Source organism: Cydia strobilella, chromosome Z (assembly GCF_947568885.1).
Source record: "Cydia strobilella chromosome Z, ilCydStro3.1, whole genome shotgun sequence".
Taxonomy (NCBI): domain Eukaryota; kingdom Metazoa; phylum Arthropoda; class Insecta; order Lepidoptera; family Tortricidae; genus Cydia; species Cydia strobilella.
This window is the reverse complement of record NC_086068.1, coordinates 35,030,179-35,050,255: the sequence shown is the minus strand read 5'-3', so window position 1 is coordinate 35,050,255 and position 20,077 is coordinate 35,030,179. Positions and strand designations below refer to the sequence as shown.

Sequence of the window (20,077 nt, the reverse complement as noted above, 5' to 3'; positions counted from 1 at the left end):
TATCGGTAGATTCCTCTTGCCTTTCACAACCTGTTTACACTTGTTTTATTAAAGAAAAAACAATACAGCCGACTTGAGAGAATGCTGAAAGTAAAATCATATTTTCTTAATGACGTCACACAAAATTCTAGGTTTTTTTCCCCTCTCCCTCCTTGTCACATTTGGCAAACCCCTCCCCACTGGTGTGACATCACATTTTTTCAACAAAATCGGCAAATCGAATTAAGTATTATTAATATTTTATCAAAATATTTTTGACAAAAGATGTGTTAGCAATTTTAAAACCAAAACTGATTAGTAGACCCCGTTATCTTGTGGCACTGACATGATGGCGTTTACAGATTTTGGAAAATACATACAGGTTGAGAGAAAAAGGTAATTTTTGACAAACTTTTTTTTGGTGCCAATCGATCCCATTCCTATCCAGGATCAAAACTTTCTATGGGACCAAAAAAAAATAAACGGCTAGAAAAGCCACAAGCCGAGGAAAACTTTTCCCATACAATTTGTATGAAAATAACTTTTATTTTTCACATTTTATTTTTTATGCCAATCGATTCCATTCCTAGCCACTATCAATAGTTTCCTAGGGGTAAACTTACGGTAATGTATTAAAAAGCCACAAATTAAATAAAACTTTTTTCACACATTTACTATGGAGAAAACGTGAAATTTTATTCACAGTTTTCTATCTCGCCCATCAGTCCTACAGTAATGTCTTCATTCAGTATTATGGTCCTTAAACGTAACAGGACTGATTGGCGAACCCGATTGTGTGAGATCAAAAAAAATCATTAAGATTGAGCATATACTTTTTGCATTATATAAACCTCGATATTGAGATAGTCGATAAAAAAACATTCACGCTCTACTAAAAAGAAATGTCAGTGCGACAAGATAACGGGGTCTACTGATTAGAAAAGAAAATTAAAAGAATAAAAACGATTATCGTTCCAAAAACTTGTTATTTAACTGTACTGTACAAGTTAAAGTGACTCCTCTCCCCCTTGTCACAACATGTCACATTTTCTTCTTTTCCCCCTCCCCCTTAAACGTGTGATGTAATTAACGTATGACCCCTAAAAGAATATCCCCTGAAAGGGTATATATTTTCTATAACAAGATGTATTTTTTCCGTAAGCCAAGCAATAAGAAGGTATAGAGGGAAATGCTAGGAATACAATTTTTGACTAAGTAACTTTGTTTGGACTAGTTAGGAGATGAACATATCAAAAGTCCCCATCCGTAACCCTGGTGCCGGGGGGGAGAGGGTGGTTTGGAGGTTATGTTTTTCGGTTTTTCACATATCTTGGACACCTTGCGTCTTAGCGACATGACTACTTAAACAAAACGAAAGCTGATTAAATTAGCTACAAGTTTAATTCAGTCATTTTTTTTGATATCGTGAATAGTCTTCGCTTCGAGATATTCTCTATTGAAAGTTTATTTGGGGCTCTAAATTTTATCTTGATATCTACATCAATGAAGCTACTAGGCCATGTTTGGTATCGTTTTCGTATTAATCGGGAGTGCCAAATTCATTTATGTTATCACATTCACACCATTCCGAAGTAAAAACATATAAACTTTAAACAAATTCCTTTTTTTTAACTCCTCTTCACAAACCGCTAAATCGGTTTAGTTGAAATTTGTAGAGATGTTTTAAGTCCCGAGACAGGACACAAGAAAGTTTTTATCTTAAAAATCATACTTTGAAGGTGTGAAATTTGGTGTGAGGGAAATTCAGCTTCTTCGCCGAAGTTGAATTCCTGAGGTTAATACTGTTTAAGTTTAGGTTTGAAGTCATGATTGGTATCATTTTCAACTAAATCAAACATTTAGACCATCCCAAATATTATTTAAATTGGTTCAGCGGTTATTGATCCCCCACATATACTATTATATTTATATTTTATATTTTTTAGTATGTAATGTTTGACGATCATGATAAGAAGATAAGCATAATTTTGACATTGATGCAAATTTATAGTGTAATTTTTATCCTTAAATAAATAAATCTGAATCTAAATCATACCATCTGCCACCCCACTTTTCACACCCTCAAAAGTTGATTTTGGTTATTAAAACTATCCTATGTACTGTCCCGAGACTCAAACTATCTCTATACCAAATTTCAACGAAATCGGTTCAGCGGTTTAAGTGTGAAGAGGAGTTAAAAAAAAGTATTTTTTTAAATTTAGTTTTTACTTAGGAATGGTGTCAATGTTGATACCATAAATGAACCGGCACCAGGGTTACGGGCGGGGACTTTTGATACGTTTACCTCCTAACTAGTCCAAACATAGTTTTACATGTCAAACACAGTATTTCATATTTACAACTATTTATATCTAAGTTACAATACCAAATTTCAGGACTGTTCTAGAGATTTCGAGGTTAGTCATATTCCGATTGTGCTATAATCGAAGTGATAATTATATTTTTTTGGAAGCGTCAATTTTGAGTTTGCTAATTTTTAACCGCCTTAAAAAAAGGAGGTTCTCAGTTTGACCCGCATGTTTGTATGTATGTATGTTTGTTCGCTATTACCTCGCGTTTGGCTGACCGATTTTGATGTGGTTTTCAGAAAAGTGTTTGTTACATTCTGGGGAAAGTTATAAGGGGCCCAGGACCAAGGACTATCAGTCCGCCGGACGATATCGGCCTGTCAGTTGTTCGGAACTGTCAAATTTTTGTTCTAACTGACAGGCCTATATCGTCCGGCGGACTGATAGTCAGTGGGCCCCTTTAGTATAGGTACATGGATGGTTCGAAAAAACAATTGGATACCCGGTATGTGGCGCTGCTATCGGTAATATCGGTATATCGTCAAATTTGATTTGCTGAAACCGATTTGGATGAAAGTGTATTTAGATGGACATTCCGAGTAAAATGGCTGTAACATACGGATGCTTTTAGGGTTCCGTAGTCAACTAGGAACCCTTACGCAGCGTACTACTTAGGCGAGCAGCACGCGAACGCGAAGCGCACACAAATAAATAAATAAACTCCATTTTTTCCATACATTTACTATGGAGAAAACGTGAAATTTTACTCACAGTTTTCTATATCGCCACTCAGTCCTGTTAATACTGTATGAAGACATTACTGTAGGACTGACAGATACTGTAGGATAGATAAAAAACTGTGAATAAAATTTCACTATTTCTCCATAGTAAATGTTTTAGTATTTGTGGCTTTTTAGTACATTACCGTAAGTTGACCCTAGGACACTATTGATACTGGATAGGATTTAGCTGGGATCCTACATCCGATATCGGATCGAACAATGTGAAAACGCTCATAAGCTCAACATTAGTTTTTATCAAGTCATAGAAAACCTACAGTTATTGCAATATCTTCACTTTTGCAGTTGTAATGTATTGGTGTGAATTGCGATAGATAAGGAATGCGTTCGCGTTCACGGTCTTCACGGAGTCTCTAACGTAAACCTCAAGTGTCAACTCATCGTAATTACGACTATAGGTATGAGTAATTAAATTACGGCGAGACGGAAAAAAATGTCCAAATTAGAAACAGTTAAAATTTTGATATGAAAATTTAGCTAATTTATGTTATTTTTTAGTTTATTTTTAATGTTTGAATTTGTGGTACTTAGTTGTAGACAAACTAACATTTACCAAAAGTTTTAATCTGTCAACTGGCTGAAACTACTTGGTCTGCTTAGTCATACATAACATAAAATAATAATACTCGTATATGTTCTTACAGGCGTGCCTACTGCCTAGCGGTGCAGTTACAATGTTTATCAAGTATGAAAGAGCGAATTCCTCCTATACAAGTTATTAACTTAATTTTGGATTTTTGAACTTGTGATGTACAGTCCCCATCAGATATATCGGCGCGCCCGAGGTGCTCAAAAATATCTGAACACGCACTCTAACGCCTTGACAATAGAGGCGTGTTCAGATTTTTGTGAGAGTCTCGGCCGCTCCGATATATCTGATGGCGACTATACATACCTATTACTTTTTGGTAATAAATATTTTTGAAATTTTTAAATGTTTTTTCATTTCGTTCTTTAGGTACCAGGCGGAAAAGGTATGGTATTGTGTTTCAAAAAATAGCTAAAGCTTGCATTAGGTACTTTCCCGTAAAACATGAATATTTTCGTTCTGCATTGAAATTCAACTTTTTGTCCATGAAACGAATAACGAAATTAAGTAGATCGATAAAAATACCTATTGAATGCGATATCTCTCAGCGCAAGTTTTTGAGCAAGTTCTAAAATAAATAAATAGGTATTGAAAACCTGATTCTTACAAGTCTGGACTTTCTTGGGCTCATTCTACTTAGAATCTCGTCAATTAAAAAAAAATGTCCCAAAATGTCCGTTCCATTACGTCACGTTTTAGTCTGTAAGTAAATTATGTTATTTTTACAAGTGGAAACTACAATTTCCATACGAATGTGGCTTTCTATTAGAAAAGGGTTCTTATGCTTCATGTGTAATAAGGACTTTTTAACAGAATTTCAGATGGAAAGGACCTTCAAAATATTTATCAGCACGGTTTTTACTCACTATTATTTTTAGTCGCCTTTTGAAATACGTCTCACGATAGTTTAAGTGCGGAAAGGACCTTATTGCACTTGAAGCATCAGGACCCTTTTGTAAAGCCACATATTTTTGGAACATTTTTTAAATATCAGGGTTGAATATGCTAGTGATTCAGAGCTGGAAGAACCCAAAAAGATGTTGTGATGCTCTTAATTTTTTTTTTGAAAAAGCTCTTTTGGCAATTTTACTGACGCATATATGCTCTTTTGCGGCGTGAAAAAACGCATTGTAGAAAGTATACTTATTATTCACTTATACGTAACCTTTGAAATTTTATAATTTGGAATGTAGGTAGCTGGAATCAGACCAAGCAAACGCCTAGGTACGTAAACGCACGCTACGAGCTACCTTCCGTGACCATAGACAATCCGCCCATTCTGGTGCTAAATTCAGTTCGTCTGAATGCGCCTTTACCATAAATTAATCTTGCTGAAAAATTCATCTCCTACACCGCGCCATCTAGTTTACACTGTTGTCCCTTGTCAGCTAATGAGAGTAATAAGAAAAGCCATCTTCTGAACTAGCGACCTCTAGTCTATTTTGGCGTAATGGTCACAAGACTGACACTGCGGAATGACAGTAGTTATGGTAGTGTGCGTAAATGCAAGAAATTGCAATATTTTGCAGTTTTTACCGGTTTTTGATGAAATGAGACACTGTTCAGTGGAAACATATGTCGATTTAGACGTAATATTTTTTATTGTTTGTGCGTATATCAAAACATCTTTGAAAATCGTTTGGGTTTTGAGAGAAATAGTGATAATCCACAATTTGTGCACAATCACGCCATCTTTTGGTGGCTAGTCGGCAGGACATCCCTAGACATCCACCTTAATGAGGCAAGGGCGCAGGTAAGCAAAAAAAATTTAAATTGGGATTCCTTAATGCAGGTTGTCTCGGAACTAGTCACAATGAATTTATAATTGCTGTTGAACAACGTAACATTGACATAATAGCTATCAATGAATCTTGGCTTCATGAGGGGGAGGAGAAGAGGGCGCCGGTGGTACCCAACTATCGCCTGCGTCACATTCCACGGCCGCGGTCCGTGCGCTCGCGCGGTGGCAGCGTCGGTTTCTATGTGAGGAACGGCGTTAATACTGCTCGGCGCTGTCCCCACCCCCATGACCTGGGCATAGAACAGTTACGAATTAACGGTTTGATTTTGTTGATCGGCACAGCGTACCGGCCGCCTTGGTTAAATATTGATGTTTTTATAGACGCAATGACCGACACTATTTGCTCATTTTCTAATTACGATCATATTTTGTTAATGGGTGACTTTAATATAAATCTATTAAATAACGACAGTAACTCCTCCAAACTCATACAATTTTTTACCTATTTTAATTTGAAACATGTCGACGCGCCTACGCATTTTACTAATAATAGTAGTACTTTAATAGACGTTATATGTAGTAACAGCCTCGTTTTAAATACTGTACCTATAGTAGATTATATTCCTACCCTGAGTCATCACGCGCTCTTATCTTGCGAATTAAATGTTAAAAGGGGTAAACCAGTACCGCAGAAGATAACTTTTAGGCCAATTAAGGATATTGATCTAGTTTTATTCAATCGATCAGCCGAGACCATCAAATGGGAAAATATATGTTCCTTATTAACCGTCAACGACATGGTCAATGCCTTAAATTGCACAGTTTTAAATTTGTTCGATGCATATGCGCCTCAGAAAGAAATCGTTATTAGAGAGAAAAGCTATCTATGGATAACTCATACGATTAAAGAAATTATGCGTTTACGCGACGAAGCACATAATAGAAATAAAGCGTCTGGTGTAGACGAACATAAAAAATATTATCTTGACCTGAAGGGCTGCGTCAATAAAGCCTTATTTAATGAAACTCGGGCATATTTCAATCAAAATATTAATCGCAATGCTAGCAACTCTCGAGCTCTCTGGAACAACCTTAAACGTACTGTCAGGATAACCAATAACTCGCATAAATCAGAAATACCTGCCAATTTATGTGACCCTAATTCAATTAACGCACATTTTCTAGAAGTTGGAGGCAACACAGTAGCATCACAAGCATATCTCACTAAATTTGAAACTGATCGTTTCCATGCCTCCACATTTAGATTGGAGCCAGTGGGAGAAAACCTTATACTTAAAATAATAAAGTCATTAAAGTCTGCTGCTCTGGGACATGACGGTATATCTTTGGACATGTTGCTTCTTACCCTTCCCCATTCTCTAGGTGCCATAACTTCCATAATAAACAAGTCTATTTCCTCCTCGATTTTTCCTGATGCTTGGAAGATGGCATTAGTCACGCCACTTCCTAAAAAAAGTAATGTTACTATGCTTAAAGATTTGAGACCTATAAGTATTCTTCCGTGTTTATCCAAAATACTAGAACGGGTGGTATATATGCAACTATCAGCTTTTCTTGAAAAAAGCAAAATACTTCCTGCCCTGCAATCAGGTTTTCGCAAGTCCCGTAGCACCACGACAGCACTTATGGATGTGATTGACAACATCTTATCTGCACAAAATATAGGTCAGGGCACGATAATGGCTCTTCTTGACTATTCTCGTGCCTTTGATGCCATTAACACTCGATTGTTATTATCCAAAATGAAATACTACGGTTTTGAGTCACAGACAGTTGCATGGTTTGCAGTTATCTTAGTGGTCGTTCGCAGATCGTTAAACTTCAGAATGATAGAGGGTTATGCGCAAAGTCAAAGCCATCTGCTGTCTCCAGAGGGGTACCTCAGGGCTCTATCTTGGGTCCACTGCTTTTTATTCTCTATACCACAGATGTCCGTGACTCCATAAAGCATTGTAAGTTCCACCTTTATGCTGATGATATTCAAATCTACATCTCATTTAATCCAAATAATACAGGACACGCTGTTGCGAAACTAAATGAAGATTTAGAAATTATTACAGCCTGGTCAGAGTCCAACTGCTTGGTGTTAAATCCAAGTAAATCTAAAGTTATGGTATTTGGCTCTAAAAATCAACTTAAGCGGATCGAACACCATAAACCAGCAGTTATTATCTCGGGAGAAGAAGTAGAACGTGTATCGGAGGCACGCAATCTGGGATTAATAATGGATGAATCTTTGCGTTTCGAGGGGCATATTGCGGAAATTACAAGAAACGCATTTTATAGACACAATACTATATCGAATTCGGAATTTCTGCGAATCAAACTTTGTAATTCTTTAGTACTTTCTAAATTTGATTATGCGGACATAGTCTACGGTCCACGTTTACTAGCCCGCACTGATCGTATAGTGCAGAGAGTGCAGAATGCATGTGCTCGTTATTGCTTCGGAATTCCGCCACGAGAGCATGTGACACCTTATTTGAACTCAGCAGGTATTCTCAAAATGGCATTTCGCAGAGAACTGCACCTGTCATCTTTGTTGTTTGGAGTTTTTAAAACATCAGAGCCAGAGTATCTGTTCGATATATAAGTTCACTTGGCGCGCAAGCAGGTCGAGCTTGTATGGCATTAGATCGGTTTGTGACGAGTTGGTATTACCACGTCACCATAATGCTGCATTTCGAGGTAGCTTCAAATATACAGCAACGAAATGCTGGAATAATATACCTCCACCCCTCAAAAACTTAAATACAATAAGTAGTTTTAAATTGCGGTTTAAACAATATCTTTTAGCAATACAAAACTCGCTACCTACCTCTTGGTACTAGACCCACGCCGTCATATTTAAAATGATTATATCTATGCACCTTATGTCTTTATTTATTTTTATCTATATTAAGTATTTTTGCACTCTATCTATCATAAGCTCATATACTTCCTTTAATACATATGTAACTATTAAATTCAGCTTACACACTATACCATCAATTACTCTGTCCAAATTCTAAAACATAGTTTACACTCATACATACATGTTAACATAATTCTAAGCCATTTAGTTTTTGACTAACAGCGAGTAAGGGATAATGTATCAAGGGTCTGCCTGAAAACCAGCGTTGTAGTAAATACACTGCAACATTATGCTGAGGCAAGCTCCTATTTAACACGCATGAATATTTCTCTCTGATATGTGCAACTCGATTTCTTAGTTTTTTAAGTCTAAATTTAAGGTTTATCTGTAAAAAATGTACTACGCTATCTGTTAACTCTGCCATTTCATGTGATGTTGAATAAAAATGTTCTATTCTATTATATTCTACTGCGAACTGCAAGATGGAAAGCGCAAGCAAGGCGGCCAGTTCTTGCGGTTCAAAGATGTGTTGAAGCGGCATATGAAGAGTGCTGATATAGAGCCAACGACATGGGAGAGCCTAGCCAGTGACCGTCCACGTTGGAGGCATATTGTGTAGACGCAGGTGCGTCAGTTTGAAGCTAGGCGGCGCACAGAACTCGACGCTAAGCGCGACGAGCTAAAGGCCAGACCACCTGTGGCCATATTACGTTACAATTATGTCGGAGGGGTGCTGACCTGCAGAGAGTGTGGTCGCACATTCGCTGCAAAAATTGCCTATGTCAGTCACCTGAGAGCGCACCAGCGACGCTCTCAGTGGTAAAACGCAGTCGCTGTGGCCGAAATCGGCTAGGAGATGATGATGACTTGTGAATATCCCGTGGCGTTTTTCGCTCTCCCGCCGCCATCCAGTGTCCCCACGGTATTTCGGCTTCTGTAATCTCAATGTATCGAGATCTGCTGCCCTTCCAACGAGCCTCCTGCAAGAACTCCACGATCAGTCGGTCACCCTCACCCTGGACTACCTTGCGAGTCCGGTGAGCGTGCCGAAGTTTTAGGTAGCAAGCGATAATTTGATGTGATTCGTCTTTTTAGCCGTGTCCATATCTGACACAGTAGCACTAGCGCGCTTGACACAGGACTCAAGACGGTGGCGCCCTATCCCTTAGGAACCTCTTTTTGCGGCTATGCATTTTTGAATGACAGAAGTTTGCTGTTACGGAAGCGGCCGTTAAATAAGCCTATGCCAACGTTTAACGATGATGGTAGGGCTTTATATACACCCAAAGTGGAATTATGCAATTCAAGATAACGTCTTTAAAGAAATATTTAATTTTAGCTTCCGTAAATATTGAATTTTTACTTCCTGCCCTACCGGCTGCGCCATTGAAGGATGTAAATCAATCACCTAGTTCGGGCTGAGACTGACTCGTACTTTACTTAGGTACATGCGTATATCACAAATATCAGATCTACCCACAATATCCTATTTTAAAAAGTTTGGTCATATATACTTTAAATTAAAACTCACTTTTTCTGCTACATTTCCCTAGTAACCTGTGTAGTTTAACTTTAACCTGTATCTTAAAACTTCGACTTGCCATAACTTCTTCATTTTTATTAACATTTCGGTGCCTCTTCGAAATTTGGGGTACTTGAAATATTAGAAAATATTTTTCATTCTTAAAAGTGAAAAAAGTACAAAAAAAAATTGTTGGTTAACTTTAACCTACCGATCCCACTTTTTTGAGAATCACTCTAGTATTAAATAGATCAAGCGCTTGCTCTTAATAAATAGTTAAATAATAATATCCAAATGTGAAGGCGGGCGCACGCACGCGTGTGCCATTATAGGTAAAATCCGTTCGCGCCGGTTAGCTTTGCTCATACTATTTTTCGTTAAGCCTTTCGGGTGTGCCTGCAACCTCGCGTGCAACCGCACCAGCTAGCGCACACCCTGCCTGAGCAGTGACTGTAATATTGGGTTGTTCCTTTAGCAGGCATTTTACGCATTTTGCTAAAGCATGCGATGTTGCACAGAGTTGGTGTCTAATTTTCAATATAGACATGTGCCAAGTATGAACGGTTGCCATGAGATATATGGAAGCGGCCGAGGTGCTCACAAATATGTGAACACGGCTTTATTGTCAAGGCGCTAGAGTGCGTGTTCAGATATTTGTGAGCACGGAGCACCTAGCCCCGACCTCCGATATATCTGATGGCTAGTGGGTAGTATAAGGTCCTCCGCTAAATCATGCGCGGGTGTACGCATGATTTAGCGGAGGACCTTATAGGGCGGGTTCGCAATGGTGGCATGGCAGCGGCAGTGGCAGTGGCAGTGGCACTGACCTGCATGGTGGAGACGATGAGCCCTCGGTGTACGATGAAGAGCGACAGCGCGGCGGAGCGCATGACGGCGCGCCGGCCGTGCACCAGCAGCAGCCGCGACAGGCTGGAGAACGCGCGCACGCTCACGTCGCCTGCCAGCGACGCGGCGCGCCCCTCCGCGCCCTCGATGCCTACGCCTGTACATGTACATGGGGAAACTAGTCAACACAACACACTTTGGTCTATTCAAGTTGAGTTGACAGTCAAACAGACAATAAGGTACTTGACACATGTAGATAGAAATTCAGCAATTTATCACAATAAATTGGAAACATCGTTTGCTCAGTATAGTGGCGAAGCCAGACTTTGACCATCATTTGTGACTTTTGTATTGCTTTAAGACAATGGGTCCCATAGAGTCATTTGATCCTCAAAACAAACCTGATCGACTGATACCATTAAAAAAAATGTCAACTACCCTGTTATAATCTGACAGTGACAGTATGCTAGTATCCTAAAAAATTACAACTACTCCGTCAGTTAGGTTATCATATAATACTGGAGACGTATTTTTTCTTTAGTCAATTTAACAAAAAAACGATGAAGACAGCACTTGGCGTGCCTTTACTTTCGTACTTCGACGCGCTTGATCGCGGAAAAAATGTGTTACCGATGTCGGCCTCTTGTATCATGGCCACGTCATTGCCGCCGTCGCCCACGGCCGCCACGAGCCGACCGCGCGCGCGCAGCAGCTGCGCCACGCGCGCCTTCTGCGTGGGCGAGCAGCGCGCCACCACCACGCCCGAGCACCCGCACAGCACCTCCACCAGCTCCTCCTCGTAGCACTGCAGGCACATCTGCACCAACGACACTTTGCTTAAAAACGTACACTAACCTCTCTCTAGCCGCCCGCAATATCAAAACTTGTCACCACAAACAATATAAATAAAAACAATCACGAATGTACCTATTTACAGCAGGAATTCTTAATAGAAAATCGTAACTAGACTAAAACTAGACCAATCGATTACAGTTTAGATCACTCCGCGGCATCAGGTTAGATTGGCATGCTCTTGTCACTGGTGGTGTGTTGGCGTGAGGAAACAATGTCAGCACCATCTCCGGCCGTGAGCGTAGTATGTATAGTGTATGTATAGTGCAGTGACCTCGAGCGTCTCGCCCTCGATGATAAGGTCCTGGTCGGCGGCGGCGGCGAGCCCGCGCAGCAGCGCGTGCGCGTCGCGGCGCGAGCTGCACTCCGGCGCCACGAACCATCTGCTGCCACTGCCGAGGTGCAGCGAGCGCGCGATGCACAACGCCGTCTCCAGTTTGTCGCCGGTCAACATCCAGATCTGCACATAAATAGTATGTCCTACTACTTAATGCACTAAGTAATTGTAAAAAAAGGCGGCATTTATGTTAGAGACTGAAGGTTCTCACAAAACAGACGGAGTCTAACGATGTTTAGAAATAATACCGGCGTTTATAAGAAGCGTCAAGTTTCGTGACGCCGACCGGCATGCTTTAGTTAAATGTATCGAAGCGTGCGTTCCGTGGCCCCCGGGTGCCCGGGTGAGGTTAAGGTGGTGATGTGACCTTGATCCCGGCGGCGCGCAGCATGGCCATGGTCTCAGGCACGTGGTCGGCGAGCCGGTCCTCCACGCCGGTGAGCCCCAGCAGCTGCAGCCCGCACTGCAGCTTCGACATCGCCGCCATGGTCTTCTCGGAGCGGTTGGTCACGCTCAGTCTCGCCTCTTTGTATTCACTCTGCGGATAACAGTCTTATTTAATGCATAGGATACCCTGAAGATTGTAAGAGTGCACAGCTTAAATATTACAAGCAGTAAGAAGGATTTTGTTTTTGAATATGTGTTTTAGCTGCAGTAAAACAGTTCGTTTAATTTTTGGAATACAACACCTTATTTTATTACTACAAATCGTACCTAAACATCTTCTAGCAGAAGTCCAGAAACAAGGCTGCAGAAAGTTCGAAAGAGAACCTAATTTTAAAAACAGAAACGGAAAACGGAAAAGGACCCTGAGAGTGTATGTGCTATTTTTGTAGAACAATTTACACAAAAAAGTGATACAACGGATGCTTCATATCATGCTATGTCTCTATTGAATTCCCACAGCCCTAAAGTAGATAGAGACATGCCATTTGACAGGGTTTATCCGGCAGAAATTAATTTTATCGTTAAACAGCTTAAACCTAAAACTTCTTGCGGATATGATGAATTACCTATTGCCATTTTTAAAGATAATATTGATATTCTTGCTGAACCACTAGCCCATTTTTTAATCAATGTCTAGACACTGGTACCTTCCCAGATCAGTTTAAAGTGGCAAAGGTAATACCGGTCCATAAAAAAGGTTCCAAATCGGATCCTAAAAATTACAGGCCAATTTCTATACTGCCAACACCATCCAAATTACTGGAAAGAATTATAAAGGATAGGTTAACTAAACACCTATACCTAAACAAAATACTATCTGCAAGGCAGTTTGCTTATCAAAAAAAGCAGGGGTACTAAGGAAGCGATTGGTACTCTGATTGGGGACATAGTTCATCAATTGAATACTAAAAAAAAGGTTGCGGGCTTGTTTCTGGACCTAAGCTCTGCATTTGACCCAGTGGACCATAACATCCTGCTGGATAAACTCGAATTCTATGGTGTCAGAGGCAACGTATTAGCTTTGTTTCGATCTTACCTTCAGAACAGGAATCAATTTGTTGAAATAAAATGGACTCTTGATAACAAAGAAACGACTCATAGATCCAACAATATAGATGACAAGACTTACAAGGGGTGTACCCCAGGACTCCATCTTGGGTCCAATCTTTTTCATCCTTTTGACCAACGATTTAATTGACTACATGAACAGTCAACTCCCGAATAGCCAGTTAGTGATTTTTGCTGATGACACCACTGCGGTAAAATCTGCTGATAACGTCACACAACTCAACGATAGAGTAAATAAGGCATTGGAACTTTTTCATACCTGGTTCAGTAAGTACCAATAAATTAAAACTAAACAGCAATAAAACAAATACCCTGCTGTTTACAACAACCGCTAATAGTAAAGATAGGCTGCATTTTTTATCTAATGGATCCAACATCCAGCAAGTGCAGTCTGTGAAATTTCTTGGCGTATTTATAGACTCTAACTTAAATTGGAAATATGAGCTATCTGCAGTGGTAGGTTCAATACGTTCAGCCTGCTACGCACTCAAAAGCCTAAGAGACGAAATAAAATTGGCCCAACTCATTATGGTTTACTATGCGTTAGTCGAATCGAGATTAAGACATAGCGTTAAGTTCTGGGGCAACAGCTACCAATACAATTGTCATTCGGCTTTTGTGGCCCAGAAAAGGGCTATTAGAGTAATAGCACGAATATCGCAGCTAACGTCCTGTAGGAACGTAGAACGTAGAAAGTCCTTAAACGAGATTGAAAACATAGAGCAACGGGAAGCTCGTCTAGCTTCAAGAAGAAAGGACTTGCCACTGACTGTCAGATCAAATCTCAAGGTATTTAAGCACTCAGCAGGTTACCAGGCTATTGTCCTGTTTAACAAATTGCCAATTGATTTGAAGTCGCTCACAAATGCCAACTTGTTCAAAAATAATTTAAAAGCTTATCTATTAAAGAAATCCTTCTATTCAGTAGAGGAATATTTATTGGATGACGATACAAGATATTAGTTAGTTATGCTAGTTTTGTATACGATAGACATATATGACATTATTTATATTAATTGTATTCGCACTTGTAATTGTAATAATATGTCGCTAATGAATAAGTTGAAAATGAAATGTATGTAATTAATTAAAATAATGAGCATGGATTATTATATAATATTTAATTTTAACTATTTAATGTAAATTTTTAATTAGGTTAAGTTATTTATAGTAGAAATTCAGACACAATGTTTATTGTTATCCTGAATAAATAATAATAATAATAACCCCGCGGGGGCAGCTTGTGGCGAGCTGACGGTGAGTGGCGACACCGCGGACCCCTATTTCAGAGGGCCCTTTCATCTGGCCCTCGCCTCTGTGCTTGCCTTGACTGGCCGGCCAGAGTGGAGTCGCAAGAGCGGGACCTATGCTCCAGGTTGGAAGTGTAAAATGTCATAATGCCGGCGGCCTGCTGAACGGATTACCGGGAACTGGCTACCGCAGACTCACCTCTCGACAACCTCACAGCCGCTCTGAAGTGTTGCCCTATTGTCGCACTGTGCGTGCGGCCGTTGTAGGGCCCACTAAATGAGTTGGCGAGTCACCACCTGTCTTTCATAATTTTGAGACTGATTGTCACGGCAGGTGTCCGCTAGTCTCCTCCCATAACCCATTATCCAGTCTATCCAACTTGCATATCAATAGCCTATGACCTTAGTTCCCATCGCAGCACAAAAGTGCTGCACTGCAATAGTCTTTGCACCTGGCGGGGACCATCTCCGGATGTATCACATTGTGCGCTCGGGGATGGTATCCGCCACGTGTATCCCTTGCTTTTAGATTAATATGTCTTAAAGGGCCTCTGCGCTGTTGGCTTCGGCCCCACGCACGCCTCCCAAAGGCCCGGGATCCCATGGTCCCGAGATATGGAAAGACAGACAAATAATAATAAAAAAAACCGCTCGACAATGACAGACGTCACGTAAATTTTTTATTGCTTTCAATATATTTTTATACGTTTTTATTGCAAATCTATTGTATATTTTACCATCAAGTGCATGTGGAATCTACGTAATATGTGGAATTGTGAAAGAAATGCGGCTGAAATGCATAGGACGCAAATACTCACGCCACTGACGTGACATTTGCATGACATAAATGGTAATGTAACACGATATATAAACGTATAACAGTAAATAACGTAATGACTACGAGGAGTCGAACACGTGCAGCGGATTCGACAAGCGCACGACCACCACCCCCGCCCGCCTCGTCCAGTTCCTCGTCCACATCGTCGTCAGGCTTTGCAACGGCGCCTGACACAGACAGGTCCAGTGAGAGAGCGGGCTGTCGCCGCCACCGCCACCGCCGCCACGACCACCTGCGCGACGAGGGCGGCCACCGCTGCCGGCACGCTTGGGGCCTGCGGGACATCCTGCCCCGCCCACGGCTCCCGCTGCCGGTGGTATAGTGCGTCGCATGAAATGGTCTCAATCCATTAATGAGAATGTCATGCGGCTATTATGGGGCTACAGAGGGGGGAACAAAGCTATCCGCGTATCGTTCAAGAATACTGCTGTTTCAGGTTCTTGAACCCACCATCACCGTGTCGGAGCAACGATTATCGGATCAGGTGCGCGTCATTCAGCGGCTAAAGCGTTTGGATGATGCGACACTTGATCGGCTTCGCCTGGAAGCTCTCTCTCTGCTCGCGCAGCCTCCGCCTCGGTGCGAGATCTGCTCGCCACGTCGCCGGATCGCGCCACAACCAATTCTAGGCCACGATTACCACGTCTGCCTATAAATAGACGCAATCTAGCGCTAGCGGGAACCCTAAATGCTTTACTAGAGCCACATTTACGGACTAGTAAAGATAAGAAAGTGACCCGTGGTACTAAAGAGCTCCTCCTCATAGACATGACCATATGCCAACAAGTTAGGCGGAACGGGGGGGGGGGGGGGGGCTCTCGGCCGCCTGGATTGACTATAAGAAGGCCTATGATTCGGTGCCTCACTCATGGCTGAGAAGGGTATTGGAGCTGTATAAACTTGATGCAGCTTTAATATCCTTCCTAAGCGCATGTATGAGGCAGTGGATCACAGTCCTTCGTCAACCAGGAGGTGGGGATGACCGCCCTGCCTGGCCCGCAGGACTTTATAAGGATCGAGCGAGGAATATTATAGGGTGACAGTTTGAGTCCCTTTAAGTTCTGCCTAGCACTGAATCCCCTCAGCACCCTGCTGAAGGATTCATGGTTAGGTTGCCGGCTTCGGAGAGAGGGTGAAGTCATTTCTCACCTTCTGTACATGGATGACCTCAAACTATTTGCGCCAAATAACCAAAACTTGATGGTGCTACTGAAAACCACAGAAGTTTTCAGTACCGCTATCAGAATGGAGTTTGGTGTCGATACGTGTGGGATACATTGTGATGTGGTGGCAGTAGACAGGAAACTCACGCCGCTCTCCTTGGCAAACGAGAACTGGCACAAACCTGTGGTACAAAGTACTGCGGACCGCAAGGCGGTATGGAAGGATAAGCAGCTACACGGGCGGTTCTACAAGGCCCTCACGGGACCCGATGCAGACCTGCTCGCGTCGGTGAACTGGTTACGATTCGGGGACCTCTTCGGAGAAACCGAGGGTTTTGCCTGTGTAATTGCGGACGAAGTTATGATGACGAACAACTATCGGAAATATATCCTGAAGGAAGGTACGGTCGACATTTGTCGGGCATGCCGCCGTCCCGGAGAGTCACTCAGGCATATCATTTCCGGTTGTTCTCATCTTGCTAACGGCGAGTACTTGCACAGATATAATCTCGTAGCCAGGATTATTCACCAGCAGCTTGCTCTTCTATATGGCCTTGTGGACCGCGAAGTACCGTACTACAAGTATTTACCTGTGCCAGTTCTCGAGAATGGTCGTGCCACGCTCTATTGGGATCGATCTATCATCACTGACAGGACTATTGTAGCCAATAAGCCTGACATTGTGATAATAGATCGATCGCAACGCCGGGCCGTGCTCGTCGACATCACCATCCCCCATGATGAGAATCTCGTGAAAGCCGAGAAGGACAAGTCCAGTAAGTACCTAGACTTGGCTCAAGAGATAACCACCATGTGGGATGTTGATTCGACGATCATTGTCCCGATAGTCGTTTCAGCGAACGGTCTCATAGCGAAGAGTCTCGACCAACAATTTGAGAGACTCTCGCTAGGTGGTTGGATCAAGGGTCAGATGCAGAAGGCGGTGATCTTGGACACGGCGCGGATAGTCCGCCGGTTCCTCTCTCTGCGGCCCTGACCACCGGCAGCTTGGGCCCTGCCCCGCTGCTGGCGGCTACCCTAGGTTAGGTTTTTTATAATATGTTTATATGTATTTTGTATTGTTTTTGTACGTGTTTTTGTATTTTATTTTTATATCCATATTATAAAATAACCTAACATGAGGAGAAAAATAAATAAAGAGTATAATAATCTCAACCATGTCTAATACTAGTAAAGTAAAGACTCTGTGAGTTGTAGACCTCGCGAACCCCCATATCAGTTATTTTTCTTTTTATCAATAGAATCAGATGAGATTCGACCTGTAGAGAGGAGCCATAATTAAGAAAGCACTTCTGCCCAAGCAGAAACGGAGACTACCAAAATATATAACCTACCGTTTATCTCAAATATATAACCCAACGTTTACCTCAAATATAGTGGTGTGGTGTGATGACCTCCCCGAGCGGGAGACAGGGGGAAGTTTGGGTGGGCTTCGGCCCGCTAAGCTCTATTCCAGAGTTCTGTTCCAGAGACCTGTGTGCGATTAAACTACAAGTTCCACTGCCAACAGGCTGTCGCGACCTAGTCCTCGCCTCGGCGTACATGCCCGGAGAGGACGAGCCGCCGCCCGCCGAACTACAACGACTGGTCAGCCACTGCGAGAGAGCGGGCCTCGCATTAATCATCGGGGCCGACTCCAACGCACACCACCCGCTGTGGGGAATGGAGACCAGTAACAACAGAGGTAAGACACTTGTTGAATATCTTGTGACTACTAATCTAAACATTTTAAATGTAGGTGCCGAACCAACATTCGTAAACAAACGATGCAGGACGATTATTGACCTGACTCTGGCTTCGGAGGAGGTCAGTGAACTAGTCATGGGATGGCCCTTGTCCCAGGAGGCCTCTTGCTCAGACCATAGATGGATTCGCTTCAATCTACTAGCATCTAGTGACACACCAACCGCCCGAAGGAATCCCAGGAAAACGGACCGAGCCACCTTCAGGAAGGTCCTAGGTGAAAGCCTCGACCTGCTTCCTCCGAGGGACGACTTCCGGGAACCGACTGAAATGGAACAGCAGGTAAACATCTTAACCGATGCCCTCGTAGACAGCTACCACAAGGCGTGTCCCTTAAAACCACCGGCAAGGACTGCCATAACGGGACACAAGTGGTGGGGTCCAGAACTGGAGAGACTCCGACGGAAAACCAGGAGACTCTTCAACAGGGCCATGAACACAACGGCCGAGGTAGACTGGGACAACTACTATGAAGCCAAGGCCAATTACAAAAAAAGACTGCGGTACTGGAGATCCTTATCATGGAGGAACTTCTGCAGCAGCATCGAAACACTAGACCACGCCAACCGTGTAAGGAAAACATTAGCGTACGCATCACAATTGGGCTCACTCCGGAAACCCGATGGCACGTACACATCTTCCCCTGCAGAGACCCAACGCCTTCTCCTGGAAACTCACTTTCCAGGATGCGTAAGTCTCGCCGATGAAGATCAGCAGGATGAGGTATACAGTACAGCAGACAACAACTGGCAAATGGCGCACAGAGTCGTCACCGCTGAGAAACTCAGGTGGGCTATAAACAGTTTCCATCCCTTCAAGGCGGCTGGTCCGGATGGGATCTTCCCTGCTCTCCTACAGTGGGGTCTAGAGCTCATCCAGGAAACCCTGACCAACATCATGGCAGCATGCCTAGCCTGGGGGTACGTGCCCAGGAGATGAAGGGATGTGAACGTGATATTCATACCAAAACCAGGTAAGAATGACTACACGGCGGCTAAATCCTTCAGGCCCATCAGTCTCACATCATTCCTGCTGAAAACACTGGAAAAACTGTGCGACAGGGATTTGAGGGATCGAACGCTAAAGAACACACCGATGCACAACAACCAGCACGCGTACAGCTCAGGTAAATCCACAGAATCGGCACTACACATGGTCGTCAGCCGCATTGAAAGAGCCATCCATGCCAAAGAACTGTGCCTTGGCACCTTCATTGACATCGAGGGCGCTTTCGACAAGACCCACTTTACCAGCATAGGGAATGCCTTGGATAGCCACGGCGCGGAACCCGGACTAACAAAGTGGATTATGAACATGCTAAACAAAAGAACTATAAGGTATGCAGGTGAACCGCAGGCCGTGGCGGCGGTGCGAGGATGCCCTCAAGGGGGAGTCCTGTCACCTCTGCTGTGGAACCTAGTAGTCAACAACCTTATAACCAAACTGAACGAGGAACACTTCTACACAATAGGCTACGCTGATGATCTGGCAATATTAATATCAGGTAAATTTGCCAGTACAGTCTGCGATCTCACCCAGGCTGCTCTACGGATTGTAGAACGCTGGTGTAGAGAATTCGACCTATCAGTCAACCCCACCAAAACAGAAATGGTAATGTTCACCAATAAAAGAGCGCTTGGCAACTTTACCAGACCCACACTTTTCCAAACCGAGCTACAGCTGACCGATGAAGTTAA

General features: G+C 42.6%; 1 protein-coding gene across 1 annotated transcript in view; it reads right to left on the bottom strand.

Moving 5' to 3' along the window:
- The window catches only part of LOC134754179 (probable phospholipid-transporting ATPase IIB), a 108,582-nt gene that overhangs the window by 7,601 nt on the left and 80,904 nt on the right, over nt 1-20,077 (bottom strand). The window contains exons 12-15 of the mRNA XM_063690308.1: nt 12,218-12,388; nt 11,788-11,973; nt 11,292-11,478; nt 10,643-10,818 (exon numbers count right to left, since the gene is read on the bottom strand). Of these exons, the coding sequence (XP_063546378.1) occupies nt 10,643-10,818; nt 11,292-11,478; nt 11,788-11,973; nt 12,218-12,388 (720 nt within the window). The remainder of the gene's footprint in view (nt 1-10,642; nt 10,819-11,291; nt 11,479-11,787; nt 11,974-12,217; nt 12,389-20,077) is intronic.